Below are 27,262 nucleotides of genomic sequence, written 5' to 3' on the forward strand. Positions count from 1 at the left end.
TTGTAGAATGAACAGGAACAAGTCCTTTCAGGGTAGGTCTGCCTGAGTATAAGTAAGTCTGAGGCTAGTCCTGTGAACACTACGAGAGAGACGAAACCTCCAGAGAGAGAAACCACAGACAACTCGTGGGGGTTACAAGCAGACAAGGACCATGCTCATTATACATTTTTTCTAAGAAAGGAATTAAAAACACTTTCCCAAAAAAAGAAAACATGTATTGTGTAGTATTGTGTAGTAATAACATGTATGATCTATATAAAGATCTTTAGTAATAAAACATTAATATTTAATATTACATAGTAAACTTTAATAATTGTAATATGTATGTTTAAATGTCTGTACTAAATGTTTTGAAGATAATAAAAGGTTTGAAAGAAAATGTAATTTACCTTTAATGAATTACATCTCTCTCTCCCTCTGTCGCTCCCTCTCTCTGTCTCTCTCCCTCTGTCTCTCTCTCTCTGTCTCTCTCTGTCTCTCTCACTATCACTATATCTCTCCCCTTGGGTGGGAATGTTAAGGGTCAAGAAGTTGTGAATCTAGGGGGGCCCTTGCACACAGGGGAACTGTATGTAAACAAAATTATTAACAACTTGGACACCCAAGTCTCTTTGAAACATATGTTTCTGTTTACGAAGGAATAAATGATTAACAGAATATAGACCACAAAAAATATATATAGACAGGTGTGTGCCTTTCCAAATCATGTCCAATCAATTGAATTTACCACAGGTGGACTCCAATCAAGTTGTAGAAACATCTCAAGGATGATCAATGGAAACAGGATGCACCTGACCTCAATTTCAAGTCTCATAGAAAAGGGTCTGAATACTTAAGTAAATAAGGTATTTCTGTTGTTTCTTTTTAATACATTTTCAAAAATTTCTAAAAGCCTGTTTTCGTTTTGGCATTATGGGGTATTGTGTGTAGATTGCTGAGGAAATTGTTTTATTTAATCTATTTTAGAATAAGGCTGTAAGGTAACAAAATGTGGAAAAAGTCAAGGGGTCTGAATACTTTCCGAAGGCACTGTTAGTGATTGAGGAGAGAGCATAATTGCTATATTCTAATTACAATTATTGACCTATAAGAGAACACATGACCAAAAGCAAGGCGTGACCTACAGTGCTATGAAAAAGTATTTGTCCCCTTTCTAATTTTCTCTACTTTTGCATATTTGTGATACTGAATGTTATCAGATCTTCAACCAAAACCTAATATTAGATAAAGGGAACATAAGTGAACAAATAACACAACAATTACATATTTATTTCATAAACAAAGTTATGCAACACCCAATTCCCCTGTGTGAAAAAGTAATTTCCCCCATACACTCAATAACTGGTTGTGCCACCTTTAGCTGCAATGACTCCAACCAAATGCTTCCTGTTGTTGAACTGTCTCTCACGTCGCTGTGGAGGAATTTTGGCCCACTTTTCCATGCAGAACTGCTTTAACTCAGTGACGTGTGGGTTTTCAAGGATGAACTGCTCGTTTCAAGTCCTGCCACAACATCTCAATTGGGATTAGGTCTGGACTTTGACTAGGCCATTCCAAAACTTCCAATTTGTTGCTTTTTAGCTATTATCATGTAGACTTGATTGTGTGTTTTGGATCATTGTCTTGCTGCATGACCCAGCTGCTCTTCAGCTTCAGTTCACAGACGGATGGTCTGACATTCTCCTGTAGAATTCTCTGATACAGAGCAGAATTCATGGTTCCTTCTATTAAGGCAAGTCGTCCAGGTCCTGAGGCAGCAAAGCATCCCCAAACCATCACACCACCACCACCATGCTTGACCTTTGGTATGATGTTCTTACTGTGGAATGCAGTGTTTGGTTTAATAAATACAAATAAAAATGTTGGACTGGACAGTTAGCTAACTGGCTACCAATCAACCTATTGTGTGTATTGAACATTCATATTGGACTGGACAGCTAGCTAACTGGCTACCGATCAACCTATTGTGTGTATTGAACATTCATATTGGACTGGACAGCCTTACCTATAGAGTAGCACCACCACCCATCAGCCAGTTCTCTTCTTGATGTCAAAGCCTCAGTGTATTGTTGCTATAGGAGTTTTTGATTAATAATCCTATTTATTTCAAGCCACACTAAGATGTCACCATACTATTCCTTTAAAGCCCCAATCTGTAAGATATAAATCATCAGAGCGGCCCACCAACTTAAATGTAAACAATGGAGCAAATGCATCACATGTAAATATCACTTGATTATCAGAGGGGAACACTACGGAGCCAGATAGAACTACTGAGACATTCCAAATCAGGCTTCATCCATATCATGAAGGTGGATGTTGATCCAACCATTTCAAAAGTAATGACGGGGCTGATGGAAACAGGATATGCGGGTACAATTGTATAAATGACGACAGACACTTTGTTCGGTCGTTTTACATGGTGGGGTCTTTTTGTGTCAGTAAAAATGTATAAGCGAGAAATGGCAAATATTGATATAATAACCATCATATCGAAATTAACTTGGAGTCATGCGATGATATGTTGTGTGGTCCTCCCACTACGACTTGGGAACCCATGCAGTTTATTACACTACAGATGAAATAAGTTATGAACTTCACAGGGTGGTGAAAGTGCACGTGATGAACTTGATGCTCCGTTCCAATACATTTTTCTGGTCTAATTCTGGTGACATGATGATCGATGCTTGGTTGCCATTTGACATATAAAATAATATCGCTCTTATCCATAATAATCTCATCATGTAGGTAGCCTACCCGCACTGTATCTGTGAGCTGTTGGTTACAGTGCACGTGCCAAGAGCACGTTTGCTACGTAACGCAACAGTTGTTTAAAACCATCAGTCGAGTTGAAAATGCGATGGAAACCCATTTAACTTTTATTTTTCATGGGAATTTATCAGCAAAATTATTTTCTGGTGCACTACGTCATCACGCAAAGCCTTATATCCGCAATAAGTCTGTTTGATGGAAACAGTTCTGGTGGGAAAATGCGTATATTGTTTTATGAAGATTTTAGAATATTCACATGAAAATCTGTCACAAATTGCATGGAAACTTAGCTACTAAGGTGGATATTGATCCAAAATGTCACCCGTCATTGGATTTAGGTTGCCAGGTCAGTGAAAAATAAATAAAAATACATCCTGTTTTCGGCTTTAAACATATCCAATCCGTTTTTCCACATTGCTCTAACACAGGGGTGTCAAACTCATTTTAGCTCAGGGGCCACATGGAGGAAAATCTATTCCCAAGTGGGCCGGACCGGAAAAATCATGGTATATATAACTTAAAAACAACAACTTCAGATTGTTTTCTTTGTTTTAATACGATCAACATACAACATAAAGCTGGAGCCTGAGGACAGTGTGTCCAAAATAGTACAAGCACAACATCACTATTAATCATAAAACACGTCAAGTTTATTTGAAAATTCTAAAGGAAAAGAACACACAAACACACAATGCCTCAGTGATTAACAGAACTGTTTCACAGATCACAGAACTATATCAGGGTGTCATTTCTCAGGCAGAAATGGATAAAAATAATGAAATCCTGTTCCCCAAACAAGTGCAAGAACCACAGAGTCAAGATAGGTTAAATATACAAATAAAATAAAATCAATTAAAAACAATAGCACATCAACATAAAAACATATAAACATAAATCTGAAAGCGTTGCTCAAACTCCTGTAACAGTCCAGTTATTTTATCTTTGAACCGCTTCATGTCTGCCACATGTTGGGTCGCGCACACATTTTTCAGACAGGGGAAGTGAGCTGCATCACCACCGGCAAGTTGCGTCTCCCACAATGACAGCTTCAACTTGAAAGAACGTATGCTGTCATAATACTGCGTGACAACTTTGTTGCGCCCTTGCAGCTGTTTGTTCAAGTTATTCAGGTGCTCTGTAACATCCACCATAAATGCAAGGTCCGGCATCCATTCTGCGGAATGAAATTCTAACACTGGTTTGCCCTTTTCTTCCATGAACTGTTCAATTTCTTCTCGTAAATCAAAGAAACGCCTCAGCACAGCACCTCAGCTTAACCATCTTACCTCAGTGTGTGTGGTATGGCAGGCCATAGATGTGGTCTTTCTCTCTGAGAAGGCTGTCAAACTGACTGTGATTCAGGCTTCTGGATCGGATTAAATTAACAGTTTGGATGACCACCTTCATGACGTTATCCATCTTTAATGACTTGCAACACAAAGCCTCCTGGTGCAAAATACAGTGAAAAATCAAAAAATCACGTCCTCCATTTGCAGATTGCACTTTCTCTCTGAACTTTGTCACAACGCCTGCTTTTTTCCCGATCATTGAGGGCGCACCATCTGTAGCCAGGCTGACAGCGCGGGACCAGTCCACTCCGACCCTGTCCAGCGCGCCCGACGAGTGCGGTAAAAATATCAGCTGCTGTCGTTGTATCTGTCATCGGCACCAACTCCACAAACTCCTCGGTGACGGTCAATGTGTCATCAACTCCGCGGATGAAAAAATGGCCAGTTGTGCAACATCTGTAATGTCCGTGCTTTCATCAATTGCAACCGAAAACGCAATAAATGACTTTACTTTTTGCTTCAACTGGCTGTCCAAATCCACTGAAAGATCGGAAATCCTGTCTGCAACTGTGTTTCTTGTCAGGCTGATATTTGCAAAAGCCTGCCTCTTTTCAGGGCACACAATCTCCGCTGCCTTCATCATGCATGTTTTTACAAATTCACCCTCACTAAATGGTTTTGAAGCCACTGCGATTTCATTAGCAATGAGGTAGCTAGCTTTCACTGCAGCGTCACTGATGTCTCGGCTGTGAGTAAACACAGACTGCTGTTTCTTCAGACCCGCCAACAGTTCATTCACCTTCTCTCATCTCCGCTGTCCTTGAAAGTTGTCATATTTGTCGGCATGAAGACTCACATAGTGGCGACGAAGGTTATATTCTTTCAGCACTGCAACATGCTCTGAACACACCAAACATACAGCTTTCCCATTCAATTCCGTGATTAAATAGGATGACCATTTTTCTTGGAACACTCTGCACTCTGCGTCCACTTTTCTCTTTTTTGACAGAGACATATTGGGGCAATGAGGGTGCCAAAGCACATAATGTTAAAAGTAGAAGCCGTAATAAATATCGTGGGGCAAAACAAAGTAGCTCATTGGCTGCACGTGCTTGACCTACTTGCTCTGCCCCGGTATAAACAGTTTGCTTGCTTAACACAATTGCTATTGCGCCATCCAGTGGACGCAATTGGAACAGCAGTTAATTTTATTGAAAAATTGCAGCGCATTTTTATACTTAAAAAAAAAGTTCTTTTTTTTTCTTTTTTTTCTTCTTCTTCAAAATCATCTCGCGGGCCGGATTAAACCCGTTTGCGGGCCTGATCCGGCCCGCGGGCCGTACGTTTGACACCCCTGCTCTAACATCATCACATGGAATTTTGTTGTTGAAATGACGTGGAAACAACGTTTATTCAACAAGTGGCAGACTTGTAAATGCCCCCAGGAAAGTCAAACGAGGAACTCTTCATTGAGACAATGATGAAACAGCAATCCGTGGGCGTATCTTTAAAGTTTCCTGTTCCTGGACAGGACTTTATTTATACAAGGACTCGGGGGCAAGCTGGTTTGCTACACAGGATGATACTCCCAAGAATAGGACATTATAATAGGATAGTTTCACAAGGTTAGTCACATGCTCAGTTATGTGGACACATACAATTAAAATGTTCCATTACAGAGTCCGTTAACATTTTCATTTAATTAAATCATCAGTGTGCCAACAATGCAAATGTAAACAATGGAGCAAATGCATAACATCCAAATATAATTTGATTATCTGTAGTGCTGGAGGAATGACACACCCAGATAAACACACACAGAGTTTAAAAAATGACAATTTAAACAAATGGACTCCATGTTCAATTCATGTTTTCTAATAAAAACATACAAATAAATGTTTAAGTATACTTTGTATAATTACATTTCATATGGTATAAACAAGTAAACACAATCTCAGTCAACAATATAAGACAATGGGAGCACTGTGTATGTCCTCTGATTAACTTTAAGTCGATGTGAAATATCAATTTACACACTAGGAGAAGAAATTAATTATACTCTCCTGTGTGGATTCTCAGATGAGCTTTCATGTTTCCTAAATGGATAAAACTCTTTCCGCACAGGGAGCAGTGGTAAGGCTTCTCCCCTGTGTGGATTCGCTCATGAGCTTTCAGGTGTCCTAACCGTTTAAAACTCTTTCCACAGTGGGAGCAATGGAAAGGCTTCTCCCCTGTGTGTATTTGCTCATGAGCTTTCATGTTTCCTAAGTGGTTAAAACTCTTTCCACAATGGGCACAATGGTGTGGCTTCTCTACTGTGTGTGTCCTCTTATGTCTTTTCAGGCTTCCTAACTTGGTAAAACTCTTTCCAATCTGGGAGCAGAGGTGTCGTCTTGCTGGTTTGGACGTCTCTGGTTGATCCGACTTTGGTTTTTCTCCTGCCAAAGACAGTGTTTATTTAAAGAGAGACCTGAATGAAACCTCCACAAATTTCATCCAAATCAGACCCCTCAATAACCTGAGGACAGGTTTCATCAATTAAAACAATCTTGGTGTGATTTCAAAACACAAAGCACATCTGTAACATCTCCCCGTTGTCGAAAAGAGTCCGACACAATTTTGTGCACTAATTTGTTTACATCCGTGTTAGTGAACATGTCTCCTTTGCCAAGATAAGGCATATCAAGAAGCTGATTAAACAGCATGATCATTACACAGGTGCACCTTGTTCTGGGGACAATGAAAGGCCACTCTAAAATATGCAGTTTTGTCACACAACGTAAATATTGAGTCCCTTTACTCAGTACTTACAGGACAGTAGGTCTCCAGGAAGGGGGTTGGGCAGCCCTGGCTTATATGAACTGTATATCGTTGAAATTGTAGCGTTTATATATTTGTTCAATAAATATACACTACCGGTCAAAAGTTTTAGAACGCAGACTCATTCAAGGGTTTTTCTTTATTTTGTACTATTTTCTACATTGTAGAATAATAGTGAAGACATCAAAACTATGAAATAACACATATGGAATCATGTAGTAAACAAAAAAGTGTTAAACAAATCAAAGTATATTTTATATTTGAGATTCTTCAAATAGCCACCCTTTGCTTTGATGACAGCTTTGCACACTCTTGGCATTCTCCCATGACCAGCTTCATGAGGTATTAACCTGGAATGCATTTCAATTAACAGGTGTGTCTTCTTAAAAGTTAATTTGTGGAATTTATTTCCTTAATACGTTTGAGCCAATCCGTTGTGTTGTGACAAGGTAGGCGGGGTATACAGAAGATAACCCTATTTGGTAAAAGACCAAGTCCATATTATGGCAAGAACGGCTCAAATAAGCAAAGAGAAATGACAGTCCATCATTTACTTTAAGACATGAAGGTCTGTCAATACGGAACATTTCAAGAACTTCGAAAGTTTCTTCAAGTGCAGTCACAAAAACCATAAAGTGATATGATGAAACTGGCTCTCATGAGGACCACCACAGGAATGGAAGACCATGACCCAGAGTTACCTCTGGTGCAGAGGATAAGTTCAATAGAGTTACCAGCCTCAGAAATTGCAGCCCAAATAAATGCTTCACAGAGTTCAAGTAACAGACACATCTCAACATCAACTGTTCAGAGGAGACTGTTTGAATCAGGCCTTCATGGTCGAATTGCTGCAAAGAAACCACTACTAAAGGACACCAATAAGAAGAAGAGACTTGCTTGGGCAAAGAAACATGAGCAATGGACATTAGACCAGTGGAAATGTGTCCTTTGGTCTGGAGTCCAAATTGGAGATGTTTGGTTCCAACCGCTGTGTCTTTGTGAGGTGGTGACTTTGAAGAATCTAAAATATAACATTTTGATTTGTTTAACACTTTTTTGGTTACTACATGATTCCATATGTGTTGATGTCTTCACTATTATTCTACTTCTATTGTGGTGTGGGTGAACGGATGATCATGTGTATTTCCCACCGTAAACCAAGGAGGAGGTGTTATGGTGTGGGGGTGCTTTGCTGGTGACACTGTCTGTGATTTATTTAGAATTACAGGCACACTTAACCAGCATGGCTACCACAGCATTCTGCAGCGATACGCCATCCCATCTGGTTTGGGTTTAATGGGACTATCATTTGTTTTCAATAGGACAATGACCCAACACACCTCCAGGCTGTGTAAGGGCTATTTTACCAAGAAGGAGAGGGATGGAGTGGTGCATCAGATGACCTGGCCTCCACAATCACCCGACCTCAACCCAATTGAGATGGTTTGGGATGAGTTGGACCGCAGAGTGAAGGGAAAAACAGCCAACAAGTGCTCAGCATATGTGGGAACTCCTTCAAGACTGTTGGAAAAAGCATTCCAGGTGACTACCGCATGAAGCTGGTTGAGAGAATGCCAAGAGTGGGCAAAGCTGTCATCAAGGCAAAGGGTGGCTACTTTGAAGAAACTCATTAAAAATATATTTGGACTTGTTTAACACTCTGTAGGTTCCTACATGATTCCATGTGTTATTTCATAGTTTTGATGTCTTCACTATTATTCTACAATGTAGAAAATAGAACCCTTGAATGAGTAGGTGTGTCCAAACTTTTGACTGGTACTGTACATACAGTGCATTCGGAAAGTATTCAGACACCTTGACTTTAAAAAAAAAGATATATGTACAGTGGGGAAAAAAAGTATTTAGTCAGCTACCAATTGTGCAAGTTCTCCCCCTTAAAAAGATGAGAGACACCATAATTTGCAAATAAATTCATTAAAAATCCTACAATGTGATTTTCTGTAATTTTTTTTCTCATTTTGTCTGTCATAGTTGACGTGTACCTATGATGAAAATTACAGGCCTCTCTCATCTTTTTAAGTGGGAGAACTTGCACAATTGGTGGCTAACTAAATACTTTTTTCCCCCCCACTGTATTTCCCCCTCATCAATCTATACACAATAACCCATAATGTCAAAGCAAAAACAGGTTTGTATGAATTTTTGCACATTTATTCAAAAAGAAAACCTGAAATGTCACATTTACGTAAATATTGAGACCATTTACTCAGTACTTTGTTGAAGCACCTTTAGCAGCGATTACAGCCTAGAGTCTTCTTGGGTATGAAGCTACAAGCTTGGCACACCTGTATTTGGGGAGTTTCTCCCATTCTTCTCTGGAGATCCTCTCAAGCTCTATCAGGTTGGATGGGGAGCGTCGCTGCACAGCTATTTTCAAGTCTACCAGAGATGATCAATCGGGTTCAAGTCCGGGCTCTGGCTGGGCCACTCAAGGACATTCAGAGACTTGTCCTGAAGCCACTCCTGCATTATCTTGGCTATGTACTTTTGGTCGTTGTCCTGTTGGAAGGTGAACCTTTGCCCCAGTGAGGTGTAAGTCGCTCTGGATAAGAGTGTCTGCTAAATGACTAAAATGTAAATGTAAAATGTGCCGAGCGCTCTGGAGCAGGTTTTCATCAAGGATCTCTCTGTACTTTTCTCAGTTAATCTTTCCCTCGATCATGACTAGCCTCCAAGTCCCTGCCGCTGAAATACATCCCCACAGCTTGATGCTGCCACCACCATGCTTCACCACTGTAGGGATGATGACAGGTTTCCTCCAGGCATTTTAAGAAATAGAACACTAGTCACTTTAATAATGTTAACATATCGTGCACATCTAATCTCATACTGTATTCTATATCTATCTATCTATCTATACTATAATATTCTACTGTATCTTAGTCCATGCCACTCTGTCATTGCTTGTCCATATACAGTTGAAGTCGGAAGTTTACATACACTTAGGTTGGAGTCATTAAAACTTGTTTTTCAACCACTCCACACATTTCTTGTTAACAAGCTATAGTTTTGGCAAGTCGGTTAGGACATCTACTTTGTGCATGACACAAGTCATTTTCCAACAATTGCTTACAGACAGATTATTTCACTTATAATTCACTGTTTCACAATTCCAGTGGGTCAGACGTTTACATTCACTAAATTGACTGCCTTTAAACAGCTTGGAAAATTCCAGAAAATGATGTCATGGCTTTAGAAGCTTCTGATAGGCTAATTGACATCATTTGAGTCAATTGGAGGTGTACCTGTGGATGTATTTCAATGCCTCTTTGCTTGGCATCATGGGAAAATCTAAAGAAATCAGCCAAGACCTCAGAAAAAGAATTGTAGACCTCCACAAGTCTGGTTCATCCTTGGGAGCAATTTCCTAACGCCTGAAGGTACCACGTTAATCTGTACAAACAATTGTACACAAGTATAAACACCATGGGACCACGCAGCCGTCATACCGCTCAGGAAGGAGACGCGTTCTGTCTTCTAGAGATGAACGTACTTTGGTGCGAAAAGTGCAAATCAATCCCAGAACAACAGGTATAAAAGTATCTATATCCACAGTAAAACGAGTCCTATATCGACATAACCTGAAAAGCCGCTCAGCAAGGAAGAAGCCACTGCTCCAAAACCGCCATAAAACAGCCAGACTACGGTTTGCAACTGCACATGGGGACAAAGGTCGTACCTTTTGGAGAAATGTCCTCTGGTCTGATTAAACAAAAATAGAACTGTTTGGCCATAATGACCATCGTTATGTTTGGAGGAAAAAGGGGTTAGCTTGCAAGCCGAAGAACACCATCCCAAACGTAAAGCACGGGGGTGGCAGCATCATGCTGTGAGGGTGCTTTGCAGCAGCAGGGACTGGTGCACTTCACAAAATAGATGGCATCATGAGGAAGGAAAATTATGTGGATATATTGAAGCAACATCTCAAGGCATCAGTCAGGAAGTTAAATCTTGGTCGCAAATGGGTCTTCCATATGGACAATGACCCCAAGCATACTTCCAAAGTTGTGGCAAAATGGCTTAAGGACAACAAAGTCAAGGTATTGGAGTGGCCATCACAAAGCCCTGACCTCAATCCTATAGAAAATTTGTGGGCAGAACTGAAAAAGCATGTGCGAGCAAGGAGGCCTACAAACCTGACTCAGTTACACCAGCTCTGTCAGGAGGAAGAGGCCAAAATTCACCCAACTTATTGTGGGAAGCTTGTGGAAGGCTACCCGAAACGTTTGACCCAAGTTAAACAATGCTACCAAATACTAATTGAGTGTATGTAAACTTCTGACTGACTGGAAATGTGATGAAAGAAATAAAAGCTTAAATAAATCACTCTCTACTATTATTGACATTTCACATTCTTAAAATTAAGTGGTGATCCTAACTGACCTAAGACAGGGAATTTTTACTAGGATTAAATGTCAGGAATTGTGAAAAACAGAGTTTAAAAGTATTTGGCTAAGGTGTATGTAAACTTCTGACTTCAACTGTATGTATATATTTTAAATTCCATTCCTTACTAGTTTTGTTTGTATTGGGTATATGTTGTGAAATTGTTAGATATTACTTGTTAGATATTCCTGCACTGTCGGAGCTAGAAGCACAAGCATTTCACTACACCCGCAATAACATCTGCTAAACACATGTATGTGACAAATTAAATTAGATTTGACGTGACGCTTGGCATTCAGGCAAAGAGTTCAATCTTGGTTTCATCAGACCAGAGAATCTTGTTTCTCATGGTCTGAGAATCCTTTAGGTGCCTTTTGGCAAACTCCAAACGGGCTGTCATGTGCTTTTTACTGAGGAGTGGTTTCCGTCTGGCCACTCTACCATAAAGGCCTGATTGATGGAGTGCTACAGAGATGGTTGTCCTTCTGGAAGGTTCTCTGTCAGAGTGACCATCGGGTTTTTGTTCACCTCCCTGACCAAGGCCCTTCACCCCCAATTGTTCAGTTTGGCCGGGCGGCCAGCTCTAGAAAGAGTCTTGGTGGTTCCAAAGGTCTTCCTTTTAAGAAGGATGTTGGCCACTGTGTTGTTGGGGACCTTCACTGCTGCAGAAATGTTTTGGTACACTTCCCCAGATCTGTGCCGTGACAGAAACCTGTCTCAGGGCTCTAAGGACCATTCCTTCGACCTCATGGCTTTGTTTTTGCTCTGACATGCACTGTAAGTGGTAGAAACATCTCAAGGATGATCAATAGAAACATGATGCATCTCAGCTCAATTTCGAGTCTCATAGCAAAGCATCTGAATACTTATTTAAATTAGGTATGTTTTTTTTTTTTTATACATTTGCAAAAAATTTATAAAAACCTGTTTTCGTTTTGTCATTAAGGGGTATTGTGTGTAGATTGATGAGGGACAAATTATTTTAAATACATTTTAGAATCAGGCTGTAATGTAACAAAATATGTAAAAGGTCAAGGGGTCTGAATACTTTCCGAAGGCACTATATATAGCTATATTATAAAGTATGAAAAGGTTTGTTCATTCAGATGTCATGAATTCACTATGATATCATCATATTTGTATATGTTTTATTGATTGAAAAAAGTTCTCAGACATAAATAAACAATTCCAGGTGAAAGCCAAAAAACATAGCTTTAATAAAATAACAAATTAACTGGCAAAGCAGCAGAGCGAGGCCCGCATTCAGCAACATCATGAGGAACGTGACACATTTTTTTGCAGCCGTTTCAGTACAGCACTACAGTGAGAGTAACCGAAAGGCTGCTGGTTCGAATCTGCCGTTCTGCACTTGAGCAAAGCAGTTATCCCCCAACAACAACTCCCCGGAAGCTGATGACGTGGAACGTCGATTAAGGCAGCCCCCGCACCTCTCTGTTTCAGAGGGGTTGGGTTCAATGAGGAAGACACATTTTGGGTGAATGCATTCAGCTGTGACTGACTAGATATCCCCTTTCCTTTCCCTTTTAATCCCAGTCCTCCTTTAAGACTCCATCATGTTTCATCATTAGATGCTACAGTCCTCCTTTAAGACTCCATAATGTTTCATCATTAGATGCTACAGTCCTCCTTTAAGACTCCATGTTTCATCTTTAGATGCTACAGTCCTCCTTTAAGACTCCATAATGTTTCATCATTAGATGCTACAGTCCTCCTTTAAGACTCCATGTTTCATCATTAGATGCTACAGTTTTAAGACTCCATAATGTTTCATCTTTAGATGCTACAGTCATCCTTTAAGACTCCATAATGTTTCATCATTAGATGCTACAGTCATCCTTTAAGACTCCATAATGTTTCATCTTTAGATGCTACAGTCCTCCTTTAAGACTCCATAATGTTTCATCATTAGATGCTACAGTCCTCCTTTAAGACTCCATAATGTTTCATCATTAGATGCTACAGTCCTCCTTTAAGACTCTATGTTTCATCTTTAGATGCTACAGTCCTCCTTTAAGACTCCATAATGTTTCATCATTAGATGCTACAGTCATCCTTTAAGACTCCATAATGTTTCATCATTAGATGCTACAGTTTTAAGACTCCATAATGTTTCATCTTTAGATGCTACAGTCCTCCTTTAAGACTCCATAATGTTTCATCATTAGATGCTACAGTTTTAAGACTCCATAATGTTTCATCTTTAGATGCTACAGTCATCCTTTAAGACTCCATAATGTTTCATCATTAGATGAGTGAGCGGACCAAGTATTCTGTCGGTTGCTCTAAAGCAGAAAGGTGGAATAAACAAGTCTGTTTTTTTTTTACATAGAACAATGTTCTCTATTGAGGTATCTTTGGGCAGTCCTCCAGAGCCACCGGCACTTGCCAACGTCCCCTAAAGTCGTTGCAGAGCCTCATACTACCGTCGGGTTACAAGGACTATGGGGCTGGACCACTCGCAGATGACATCACCATCATCCTCAACATCTCACTTACATCGTTCTTAGCGGTGGCTCGGCGGACCTCGGGAATCCGGTATGGCCAGTCGAGGGATAGCTGTCTCGACTGCTCCGGCAGGAGATTTCGGCCACGGCGTACCTGTAGAGGGCTAGCTGTCTCCAGCCTGTACAGGGGCCTCCTTTTTCCCTCTCGTCCTCCACTGCCATCAAAGCCACACCCTCCTCTCTTTCATGGTACTTCTTCAGCAGGTTGACATGATAGAGTTGGTCCTTCTTCCTCCTGTCGGGTTGCTTGATGCGGTAATTGACCGGTGAGACCCTCTCCGTTACCTCGTAGGGCCCCCTCCACTGCTCCAGCAAGCGGTGTTCGGCTGTGGGCACGAGTACCATCCCTTTCTCTCCAACGGCGAACTCCCTGGGTGTCGCCGACTTATCATCGTAGGCTCGGACTTGAGTCTGTTGCGTCTTCTCCATATGCTCCTTTACTATGGGCCAGATTGCCGACAGTCGGTCCCGCATCAGGGTAACATGTTCTATCATCAACCGGAACGGGCAGGGTTGGGCCTCCCAGGTCTCCTTGGCTAAGTCGAGGATGCCTTGACATGGTATGCCGTACAGTAATTAGAATGGGGAAAACCCTGTGGACGCCTGTGGTACTTCTCGCAGGGCGAACATTAAGTGGGGCAGAAGCATATCACAGTTTTTCCTGTCTTTGGACACAACTCTTCTCAACATGGTCGGTCAGTATCGTCTTCGGAAGGCCCACCCGGGAAAACAGCATGAACAATTCCTTGCCGATTCCCTTTGACGAAATGTTGCGAAGGGGTATGGCCTCCGGGAACTTGGTAGCGTAATCTACAACAACCAGGATGTACTCGTGCCCTCTGGCGGCTTTCAGGAGGGTTCCCACAAGGTCCATAGCTACGCGTTCGAAGGGGGTCTCTATAATGGGAAGAGGAATCAAAGCATTACGCAGGTGTGGCCGTGGGGCCGTACGCTGACATTGACCACACGTCCTACAATACCTGGCCACATCTCGGGTGACACGGGGCCAAATGAACCTCTGCATGATTCTGTGGATCGTTTTGTCCCGTTCCAGGTGTCCTCCTAGGACGTGGGAATGGGCTAGCTGTAGGACAGTATCCCTAAATGGTCTAGGCACCATTAGTAATTCCTGTTTATCCCCCCCAAAGTCTAGGTCAAAAAGGCTTCTTAACCGCTTCTACCCCCAAGCCATAAGACTCTTGAACAGTTAATCAAATGGCTTCCCGGACTATTTGCATTGTTCCCACCCCACCCCCATTTTTACGCTGCTGCTACTCTGTTTATTATCCATACATAGTCACTTTACCTCTACCTACATGTACATATTACCTCAATTACCTCGACTAACCGGTGCCCCCGCACATTGACTCTGTACAGGAACCCCCTGTATATTGCCTCGCTACTGTTATTTTATTGTTGCTCCTTAATTCTTTGCTATATTTATTTCTTCTTTCTTAAAACTGCATTGTTGGTTAAGGGCTTGTAAGTAAGCATTTCACTGTAAAGTCTACACCTGTTGTATTCGGCACATGTGACAAATTACATTTTGATTTGTTCTAGAGTATTGTAAAGATAGGGGGTTGACTGGGACAGGCAATGTAACATCCATAATGTTTTTAGGAAAAGTATTTGTAAAACATGCACCTTACATTGGATCATCTTGAAACTTTCTCTCTAAAGCTAACTTTCATCAAGGTTTTATATAGTCTATTGGTTTCTCTCTTTTCATTGGCAGAATCATTTTTCAGTGTTATGATATTCATAACATCCATATCCACCAGTCTATCTTCATGTCAACTAACAGAACTGTCTACTGGGGTGGAAATATACCAGTCTATCTTCATGTCAACTAACAGAACTCTGCTGGTTGTCCTGGTAACAGATACCAGTAGGCAGATCTATTTTATTTGTTTAAACTAAACTACAGCACTTACTTTGATGAGTCAAATCTGCTCCTTTCTTCTCTTCTCCTCCTCTCACAGTTCCACTCAGCCCCGTTGTTTTCCTGCAGTCCACCAGCCGCACAGACAACCTCTTCAGACCCAGCAGTAAGGTGCTACTGGGAGAGGTACGACACGGGGACTCTGGGAGGGCGGAAGGGCTAGTGTTGTCCTGGTAACCATATAGAGGGGACATAGACACATGTAATTATGGATGCTGATGTCACTGTTGTCATAAAGTGCTTTACAGAAACCCAGCCCAGACCCCGATAGAGCAAGCTGTATGCTAGACCAGACCAAGCTGTACCATCTGTTGTTCTGATCTGGAGAGACTCTTCTCTGCCTCGTCAGCATCAGGATGTTGTTGAGGCTCCCCAGAGGATCCATGATAGTCATGTCTCTCTCCTGTGTTAACGAGAACATCAAACAGATTGTAAACTCATGACCGTCTATTACGATCATAGGGTCTTACAAGAGGCATTAATATATCTAAGCAGGGCCTAAAATGGCCACGTTCATCATGATTTTATCAAATATTGTTTGTGATGCAAATGTAAAAGGGTCGTTCCACTAAATGGGTGCCTTTTGCGTCCCTTTGATATTTTAAGTAGAAATTACGCACCAATATTGAATTTTAAAAGCCTGTTATATTAGATGAGGTGCACTTTAATATAGACCACGTGGAGAATTCAATAAATCTATACATTTAAAAGTCCCAAAAATGCATGAACCAATGGCGGATTGCCTCTTTAACAATTCCTACAGTACTGAAGAACATATTCAAGTGTAGAACTAAAGTAGAATGCCCCTTTAAAACCACACATTAGCCTAGTTCAACAACTGCATAGTTTGTGCAAATGCTTTTAAGACAATAATCACTGGTGTTAACAGGACCTTCATTCTCCTCCTCCATTCCTTCCTCTCCTTTAAATTTAATATCCTCCTCTTCTTCTTCTTCTTTTACGATGATGTTCAGCCCAATAACTTCTTTCTCCGTATAGCTTAGTGAGCTCATGGTCGGGGATATTAGCTAGCTAGATAGTTAGCATTAGCGATTAGCCTAGTACAGTAACGTTATCAATTTAACAAATTAGCCAACTTCAATTAACAAGCAAATTACGTTTTGTTAACTAGTAAATACGTAAACAGAATTATGTTTAAAATCACTGACATTAATATACACAATATTGGTCTAAAGGTTTTATGTTCGCTAGCAAGCTACCGATGTGGAAGCTACCGAAATCAGTAGTATTTTGTCGCTGTTGAAGAAGACTCCTGTCCACTAGATTAAACGTCACTTAAGAAGCATCACCTGAAAGACTCACATCGCCATCTGCTGACTGGAGTAGGTAACACAGATTGGAACAATCTCTATTACATCGTTTATTCTGGCAAACAATGTCATAAGAAGTCATTTAAAAACATTCAGATGCTATGCATAGGCTGAGAGACGAATAGGAGGAATATCCTCTGAAAGGTACACCCCTGTAGCTCAGTTGGTAGAGCATGGTGCTTGCAACGCTAGGGTTGTGGGTTCGTTTCCCACGGGGGGCCAGTATGAAAATGTATGCAATCACTAACTGTAAGTCGCTCTGGATAAGAATGTCTGCTAAATGACTAAAATGTAAAATGTATGTTCTCTCTTCTTACTGACAACACTTTCCTCCAGGGCTGACCTGCCCATTAGGCAGGATTAGGCGACAGATTGCAGATGGTTGCATATTCCGAGCTAAATCGACCAAGACGCATCGCAAAAAAATAAAAAATAACACCTCACATAATCCTGCCCAAAAACAATAAAACGTTTCTCACCCTTTTAACTGAGCAGCCACATGAAGCAGTGCCCCCTTTGCCAAAGGCAACGTGGACAGACAGGGCTCTACCTGTGTAGACCGCATGCCCCTTTGCCCTTCCAGTCTCTAAAGTGTCCTTTTGGGTGGTGTTACAATTTACATCATTTTTTGGTCGGATTTGTTCTTAACTCACTGCAAGTCGACGTTAAATCTGCCTAAGGGATTTGTATTTACCCCACTGTAAATAACGGAAAAGTGGTGCGTGCATATGTATTCACCCCCTTTGCTATGAAGCCCCTAAATAAGATCTGGTGCAACCAATTACCTTCAGAAGTCACATAATTAGATAAATAAAGTCCACCTGTGTGCAATCTAAGTGTCACATGATCTCAGTATATATACACCTTTTCTGAAAGGCCCCAGAGTCTGTAACACCAATAAGCAAGCGGCACCATGAAGACGAAAGAGCTCTCCAAACAGGTCAGGGACAAAGTTGTGGAGAAGTACAGATCAGGGTTGGGTTATAAAAAAATATCAAAAACTTTTAACATCCCACGGAGCACCATTAAATCCATTATTTAAAATTTTTAAAAAATATGGCACCACAACAAACCTGACATGAGAGGGCCGCCCACCAAAACTCACGGACCAGGCAATGAGGGCATTAATCAGAAAGGCAACAAAGAGACCAAAGATAACCCTGAAGGAGCTGCAAAGCTCAACAGCGGAGATTGGAGTATCTGTCCATAGGACCACTTTAAGCCATACACTCCACAGAGCTGGGCTTTACGGAAGAGTGGCCAGCAAAAAGCCATTGCTTTAAAAAATAAATAAGCAAACACGTTTGGTGTTCGCCAAAAGGCATGTGGGAGACTCCCCAAACATATGGAAGAAGGTACTCTGGTCAGATGAGACTAAAATTGAGCTTTTGGGCCATCAAGGAAAACGCTACAGATAATCAAGTGCTATTTGCATGTGATGCATTTGCTCTATTGTTTACAGGATGATTTGTATTTTATAGAGCGTGGCTTTAAGGGAATAGTATGGTCACATCTAGATAAAAACGAATGTGAAAAATGAACAGAGAATGTGTATTAACACACTGCCTATTCATAGAAGTATTTATTAATCTACATATTCATATTAAGCTTCTACGTCTGTGTACAGGAAAGTATTCTTTGTAAGACGTAAGAGAAAATATATCAGCTTATTGTTCAATTATTACGACATTCTTTGCCAATACGAACGATGTAGTAAATATTGTTTCCAAACTGCGTTACCCACTCCAGTCAGCAGATGGCGATGTGCGTCTCTCAGGTGATGATTCTTGCGTGACGTATAATGGACTGGACGGGACTCTTCTTCAGCAACCACCTCGGTAGCCAACATAAAACCGAAATATTGACGCCATATATTTATATTTAGACCATGTTTATGTACATTAGCTAATCTCAGTGTTTTAAACACCTTTCTGTTGACGTATCTACTGGTTAACTTTAACTTACTTTGCTTTTTCAATTTGCAAACTTGTTAAAGATTTATACTGATCCTAGCACTAGGCTAGTCGCTAATGCTAACATCCCTGACCATGAGCTCACTAAACTACTCCTCCCCTGCTAAAGAAGAAGAGGTCTGCTGTATGGAGAAAGAAGCCCTGGCGCTGAACATTGTCGTGAAAGTAGAAGAAGAAGAGGAGGAGACAGCAGATCAGATTAACACCAGTGAGTATTGTCTTAAAAACAGGGGCACAAACTATGCAGTTCTTGAACTAATGTGTGGTTTTAAAGGGGCATTCTACTGAAGTTATATACTTCAATATGTTGTTCAGTACTGTAGGAATTGTTTAAGGGGCAATCTGCCGTTGGTACATCTATTTTTGGGACTTTTAAATTGAATTCTCCATGTGGTCTACATTAAAGTGCACCTCATCTAATGTAACTGGCTATTAAAATTCAATATTGGTGCTTAATTTCTACTTAAAATATCAAAGGGCACCCATTTAGAGAACGACCCTTACATTTGCATCACAAACAATATTTTATAAAATCATGTTGAACGTGGCCATTTTAGGCCCTGCTTAGATATATTAATGCCTCTTTTAAGACTCTATGATTGTAATAGATCATAAGTTTACCATCTGTTTGATGTTCTCATTCACACAGGAGAGAGACATGACTATCATGGATCCTCTGGCGAGCCTCAACAACATCCTGATACTGACGAGGCAGAGAAGAGTCTCTCCAGATCAGAACACCAGATGGTACAGCTTGGTCTGGTCTAGCATACGTCTTGCTCTGTCGGGGTCTGGGCTGGGTTTCTGTAAAGTACCATATGACAACAGTGACATCAGCATCCATAATGATATGTGTCTGTGTCCCCTCTATATGGTTACCAGGACAACGCTAGCCCTTCCACCCTCCCAGAGTCCCCGTGTCGTACCTCTCCCAGTAGCACCTTACTGCTGGGTCTGAAGAGGTTGTCTGTGCGGCTGGTGGACTGCAGGAAAACAACAGGGCTGAGTGGAACTGTGAGAGGAGGAGAAGAGAAGAAAGGAGCAGATTTTACTAATCAAAGTAAGTGCTGCAGACATTCAGTAATCTTGCTCTGATTTGTCATCCTGAGGTCCCAGAGATAAAATGTAGCATAGTTTTGTTTGATAAAATCCAATTTTATATCCTAATACGATCCATGTTGTATACAGCGTTTTGCATGAATTCCAACTCTTTCAACTTGCAACAAAACAATTTTATTAAATCTAATTGGCAAAACGTTGTTTAACCCGGTCAAGTTCGGTTTCTGTGCAATCCTCAGACACTCTAGAAGGCAACCAAACTTGTTTCAGCATTCTACATTACGTATTTGCTACACAACATGTCAATTAGCCCATGAAGGTCAGCCATCATTACTCACCAATGAGACGAGCAGTGTTCACTTGATTGACAGTGTCTTGGTCCAATGACCTCCTATCGTTTTGAAACCTAGCCAGATAGCCAATGAGCTGGGCTTTCCAGCAGTATGTGAACACCCTTTGTACGACAAACAGCCATCAATCTAGAGCTGTGCGCAGCAGTGTTCGTTCTCTGGTGAAAGGAAACAGGAAGCACGGTAGTTTATGTTACGCAGCGGTTCATTCTCTGGTGAAAGGAAACAGGAAGCACGGTAGTTTACGTTACCCAGCTGTTCATTCTCTGGTGAAAGGAAACAGGAAGCACGGTAGTTTACGTTACCCAGCGGTTCGTTCTCTGATGAAAGGAAACAGGAAGCACGGTAGTTTACGTTACGCAGCGATTCGTTCTATTCTTCAAATATTTCTCAAAACTGAAAAAGTAAAACATGGCTACTAAGAGTGGAAAAGCTAAATCGATGTCCAAGTATACAAATGTTGACGAATTTTGTTTGCAGAAATTGACTGGGAGAGTGACACAGAACGAATGGATGAGGACTCTGAGGGAGCACAGTTTAGATTCCAGCGGGAGAGTGACACAGAACGAATGGATGAGGACTTGTTGAGTGAGCACAGTTTTGACTGGGAGAGTGACACAGAACAAATAGATGAGGACTCTGTAAGTGAGCACATTTTTGATTCCAGCGCAGAAGAAACATTTTTGGAAGGAAAAGATCCAAGTTTAGATCAGTAAGTAAAATACGTTTTTGCTTCTCATGCTAATGCAGTTGTTTAAATGGTTGCATATTCATTTGAGATATTTTTATTTGATTTTATATATATATAGATATACACACACACAGTGGGGGGAAAAAAGTTTTTGATCCCCTGCTGATTTTGTACGTTTGCCCACTGACAAAGACATGATCAGTCTATAATTTTAATGGTAAGTTTATTTGAACAGTGAGAGACAGAATAACAACAACAAAATCCAGAAAAACGCATGTAAAAAATGTTATAAATTGATTTGCATTTTAATGAGGGAAATACAGTGGGGGAAAAAAGTATTTAGTCAGCCACCAATTGTGCAAGTTATCCCACTTAAAAAGATGAGAGAGGCCTGTAATTTTCATCATAGGTACACGTCAACTTTGACAGACAAATTGAGAAAAGAAAATCCAGAAAATCACATTGTAGGATTTTTAATGAATTTATTTGCAAATTATGGTGGAAAATAAGTATTTGGTCAATAACAAAAGTTTCTCAATACTTTGTTATATACCCTTTGTTGGCAATGACACAGGTCAAACATTTTCTGTAAGTCTTCACAAGGTTTTCACACACTGTTGCTGGTATTTGGGCCCATTCCTCCATGCAGATCTCCTCTAGAGCAGTGATGTTTTGGGGCTGTCGCTGGGCAACACGGACTTTCAACTCCCTCCAAAGATTTTCTATGGGGTTGAGATCTGGAGACTGGCTAGGTCACTCCAGGACCTTGAAATGCTTCTTACGAAGCCACTCCTTCGTTGCCCGGGCGGTGTGTTTGGGATCATTGTCATGCTGAAAGACCCAGCCACGTTTCATCTTCAATGCCCTTGCTGATGGAAGGAGGTTTTCACTCAAAATCTCACGATACATGGCCCCATTCATTCTTTCCTTTACACGGATCAGTCGTCCTGGTCCCTTTGCAGAAAAACAGCCCCAAAGCATGATGTTTCCACCCCCATGCTACACAGTAGGTATGGTGTTCTTTGGATGCAACTCAGCATTCTTTGTCCTCCAAACACGACGAGTTGAGTTTTTACCAGAAAGTTCTATTTTGGTTTCATCTGACCATATGACATTCTCCCAATCCTCTTCTGGATCATCCAAATGCACTCTAGCAAACTTCAGACGGGCCTGGACATGTACTGGCTTAAGCAGGGGGACACATCTGGCACTGCAGGATTTGAGTCCCTGGCGGCGTAGTGTGTTACTGATGGTAGGCTTTGTTAATTTGGTCCCAGCTCTCTGCAGGTCATTCACTAGGTCCCCCCGTGTGGTTCTGGGATTTTTGCTCACCGTTCTTGTGATCATTTTGACCCCACGGGGTGAGATCTTGCGTGGAGCCCCAGATCGAGGGAGATTATCAGTGGTCTTGTATGTCTTCCATTTCCTAATAATTGCTCCCACAGTTGATTTCTTCAAACCAAGCTGCTTACCTATTGCAGATTCAATCTTCCCAGCCTGGTGCAGGTCTACAATTTTGTTTCTGGTGTCCTTTGACAGCTCTTTGGTCTTGGCCATAGTGGAGTTTGGAGTGTGACTGTTTGAGGTTGTGGACAGGTGTCTTTTATACTGATAACAAGTTCAAACAGGTGCCATTAATACAGGTAACGAGTGGAGGACAGAGGAGCCTCTTAAAGAATAAGTTACAGGTCTGTGAGAGCCAGAAATCTTGCTTGTTTGTAGGTGACCAAATACTTATTTTCCAGCATAATTTGCAAATAAATTCATTAAAAATCCTACAATGTGATTTTCTGGAATTTTTTTCTCTCAATTTGTCTGTCATAGTTGACGTGTACCTATGATGAAAATTACAGGCCTCTCTCATCTTTTTAAGTGGGAGAACTTGCACAATTGGTGGCTGACTAAATACTTTTTTTCCCCACTGTATGTATGTGTGTGTGTGTGTGTGTGTGTGTGTGTATGTGTATATATATATATATGTATGTGTATATATATATATATATATATATATATATATATATATTAGACCTGAGGCATACAATGTATTAGCATAGCCTATGTGTATCTTCTGTTGGCTGTGACATTCTGTGGTTTTTGAGTGTCTTATTGCCTATTGGTCCACATATTTTGTTATATTGATTGTGTTCCCCATCTTCTATATGATATATGTTTATAGATATGTGTTGTGTATTTGATGTATTGATGCAGGGCTCATCCGTAAAAGTATTAATTCAGAGCTCCTACTAAAATAAAGGTTAGATAAAATAAGTAATAGTAAACTTGAAATCTAACTGAATTTTTTTTAAATCCTCAATAGTTGGAGAGACTCTGACTCAGATGACCTCTGGGAGCCAACTCCAAAGAGACCACTTTCAAGTCCTCCATCCCCCACTCATTCAAACGTAGGAATTGGTTCCTCCAGTCTGACCCCTGCTGCTGTCTCTGGCTCCACACCCACCACCGGCCGGCCATCTACAGGTGTGAAAAGGCCAGCCCAGAAGCGGATGAGGGCCAGTGCACCAGCTGCAACTACCACAGAGGGAGAGGAACGTTGGCACACTGTGCTAGAGGATGACGTGGAGCCACTTCCACCAACATTTCGACCTAAAAGGCAGCCAGGACCTCAGCTGGACATGACTGGGAAGTACAGCCCCCTTCATCTTTTCCAGATGTTTTTCTCCTTGTCCGTTCTTGATTCGCTGGTGTCTAACACCAACACGTATGGGGCTAAGAAGCAAGCAGGGAAGAAAGAGGCATGGAAGCCCATTTCCATCCAAGACCTCTACTGTTACATCTCACTGGTCATTTACATGGGGCTTGTGAAGTTGAAAAACGTGAAGGACTACTGGAGAAGCTCAAGACTCCACCAACTGCCTTTCCCCACCTCTGTCATGTCTTGTACCAGGTTTCTGACTATCTGGCGGGCGCTTCATATCAGTGACCCACAAGCTGACGACGACAATGAGAAGAAGAGGGGCACAGCGAGCTTTGACAGGCTCTGCAAAATCAAACCTCTGTACTCCAGCATTGTTGAGGCCTGCAAGACCCATTTTCACCCCGCCCAGAACCTGTCCATAGATGAGAGGATGGTAGCCTCAAAGGATATAATTAACCTCAAACAACATATGCGAAACAAGCCAACAAAATGTGCTTACAAACTGTTTGTTTTGGCCGATTCTGTGTGTGCCTACACTTGGAATTGTTTTGTTTACGAGGGGAAATCCGTCTCGGCCACCGGTAAGGGACTTAGTTATGATTCCGTTATGGAATTATTGGATTTTCCACTGCTGGGGACAGGCTACAAACTGTTTGTGGACAACTTTTACACAAGCCCTACCCTGTTTACAGACCTGAGGAAACTGAATGTATGGTCTTGTGGCGCCATTGGTCCCAACAGAGTGGGTTTTCCCAAAACAAAAGTAAACGACATGCCTAAGAGGGCTGGTAGGGGGTGCCATGCGATGGATTCGTAAAGATGACCTGCTCTTTGTAAAGTGGATGGATACCAGAGAGGTGGTCATGTGCTCCAGTATCCACAAATCGTACAGTGGCGATCACGTCAGCAGGCGCGTGAAGGACGCTAATGGGGCATGGATCAAGAAAAATGTCCCCGTTCCAGCTGCTGTAAAGGATTACAACAAGAGCATGGGAGGTGTGGACCTGTCAGACACGCTGATAGGCTACAACAACGTTCTACACAAGAAAATGAAATGGTACAAGACATTGTTCTATCACTTCATCGACATTGCTGTGGTGAATGCATTCATCCTCCAGAAGGAAATGGCTAAGAGCTGCGGACAGACCCCCCATAACACAGCTGGCCTTCAGAGAGCTGCTCGTCCAGGAGCTTGCTGACTACGGCACAAAGTCCACCGCGGCGGCACCTTCTGTCCCCTCTGCTCCTGCCACCGGTGGTGTTCACCTGCCGAAATACAGAAGTGCAGACCTGAATGTGCCTCAGGGCCAAAAGAGCACAGCGGGAGGCGTCGTTGTATTCTGTGCCACAAGAAATCTCCCATCACCTGCACAACTTGTGCCGTTACCCTCTGCTTCACAGCGGAAAGAGACTGCTATGGGACTTGGCATCAGGAGCTCAGTCTTGTGTAGAGGACTGTGGGTAGTTCTACATACTCTAAATTGTAAATAGTGTGTAAATTGTTTTGTTTTTTCTCTCCACTGTGTGTGTGGTTTGTGTTGTGTTCAGTGTTGTGCTGCTAACTTGGCCCTTATCTTAAATAGTTCCCTTCTGTGTTGGGAGGCTTTGGATCAGGGGTTCTCGTCTCCTGTTAGTTCCTTTTACGTAGGGAAGCTAATGATGCATCATGTATGACATTCCTGGGAGTGTGTGAACTTTTTAAATGTTTTATTACCATAGCATTTTTGTTATGTTCTCTATAGTTATGTACTTGAAAATTGACCAATTCGGCCACTTGGGTACATTTAGGCAAACTCATGAGGGACACCTGGGAGTCTCCATACTACATATTATGTAGCTCTCCATGCTAAATATTATGTAGCTCTCCATGCTAAATATCATGTAGCTCTCCATGCTAAATATCATGTAGCTCTCCATGCTAAATATCATGTAGCTCTCCATGCTAAATATCATGTAGCTCTCCATGCTAAATATCATGTAGCTCTCCATGCTAAATATCATGTAGCTCTCCATGCTAAATATCATGTAGCTCTCCATGCTAAATATCATGTGAGCTCTCCATGCTAAATATCATGTAGCTCTCCATGCTACATATCATGTAGCTCTCCATGCTACATATCATGTAGCTCTCCATGCTAAATATCATGTAGCTCTCCATGCTAAATATCATGTAGCTCTCTCATTCATGAATGAATCTGTCTGAATCTTTGCACACACAGTTGCCCTGTTGTGGACAACATCTAAATGACCCCCAGCTTCCTGTCTCAATGTATGGCCTTTCTTTTGCATTTGATAATCTTTTACCAGATGTGTTATATTCTCCTACATGAATTTCACATCTCCACAAACTTTAAAAGTGTTTCCTTTAAAATACTATCAAGAATATGCATATCCTTGCTTTAGGTCCTGAGTTACAGGCAGTTAGATTTGGGTCATTTTAGGCGGAAATTGAGATGAAGGGTCCTACCCAGAAGATGTTTTAACCTGACCCAACCATTCTCCTCCCTGTCCTGCTGGCTTTCACAGATTCTGCCGTTACTCTCCTGAAGTTGCCGGTAATAGGCTAAACGAGGAGTCTGCAACCTTTCTCATGTGGAATGCATATTTATCTTACCATTTCTACCGATCTGCGTGCCAGTTATGGTTTTCATATGCACATTTTCGTGGAACATTTTCATTTCATTTATAATAACGTGTTCATATCTCTAAATCGTTGTCATGTGGTTAATCAAAATTCTATCCAAATCTAATGGAAAATGATACAAACCTAAAAAGTAACTTCCATTGCCAACTATGTAAAAATAGTCAGGGCATCCGATGATACGGCCTCTGCAGAAGGCATCCATTCATACTTTGGGGAATTGATAGACACTAGCAATCAAACACAAACAATTCACACAATGAAGTTATGAAACAATGAATGTGCACAAATTGGCGGGAGAGAGTGCATTCTGGAGAGAGAAGGGCGTTGTGTATCTATCTGGACGCTGCATGGACAATCCGACGTCTGCATTTACCATGCATCATTTACGGTGATACGGCCTCTGCAGAAGTCAGGGCATCCGGAGCTGTTGTGGAGGATGTACTGCCCCCACCTACCGTCAACCAATCATGTCAATGCCGCTGAAATTTCGAGTCTCATAGCAAAGGGTCTGAATACTTATGTAAATAAGGTATTTCAGTTCATAATTTTTTTAATAAATTTGCAAACATTTCTGCTAACCTGTTTTCGCTTTGTCATTATGGGGTATTGTGTGTAGATTGATGAGGGGGGAAAACAATTTAATCAATTTTAGAATAAGGCTGTAAGTTAACAAAATGTGGATAAAGTCAAGGGGTCTGAATACTTTCCGAATGCACTTTCAATATTCCCAAGAGACATATTCTAAATTCTGCTTCTAGCTCCTAAGCAACTTTGCAGTGTTTACTTTGTTTGTTATTTCTTAC

General features: G+C 41.3%; 1 protein-coding gene across 4 annotated transcripts in view; it reads right to left on the bottom strand.

The window, feature by feature from the left end:
• The window catches only part of LOC123485691 (zinc finger protein 260-like), a 179,594-nt gene that overhangs the window by 131,444 nt on the left and 20,888 nt on the right, over positions 1–27,262 (bottom strand). For 3 of the 4 annotated variants that reach the window (XM_045216791.1, XM_045216792.1, XM_045216794.1), the window contains exon 3: positions 15,748–15,925. In XM_045216791.1, the coding sequence (XP_045072726.1) occupies positions 15,748–15,925 (178 nt within the window). Of the gene's footprint in view, positions 1–13,488; positions 14,711–15,747; positions 15,926–27,262 lie in introns of those variants that run through there. The other variant, XM_045216796.1, reaches the window with a different exon arrangement.

This window comes from Coregonus clupeaformis, unplaced genomic scaffold, assembly GCF_020615455.1.
Source record: "Coregonus clupeaformis isolate EN_2021a unplaced genomic scaffold, ASM2061545v1 scaf0802, whole genome shotgun sequence".
Classification (NCBI taxonomy): Eukaryota; Metazoa; Chordata; class Actinopteri; order Salmoniformes; family Salmonidae; genus Coregonus; species Coregonus clupeaformis.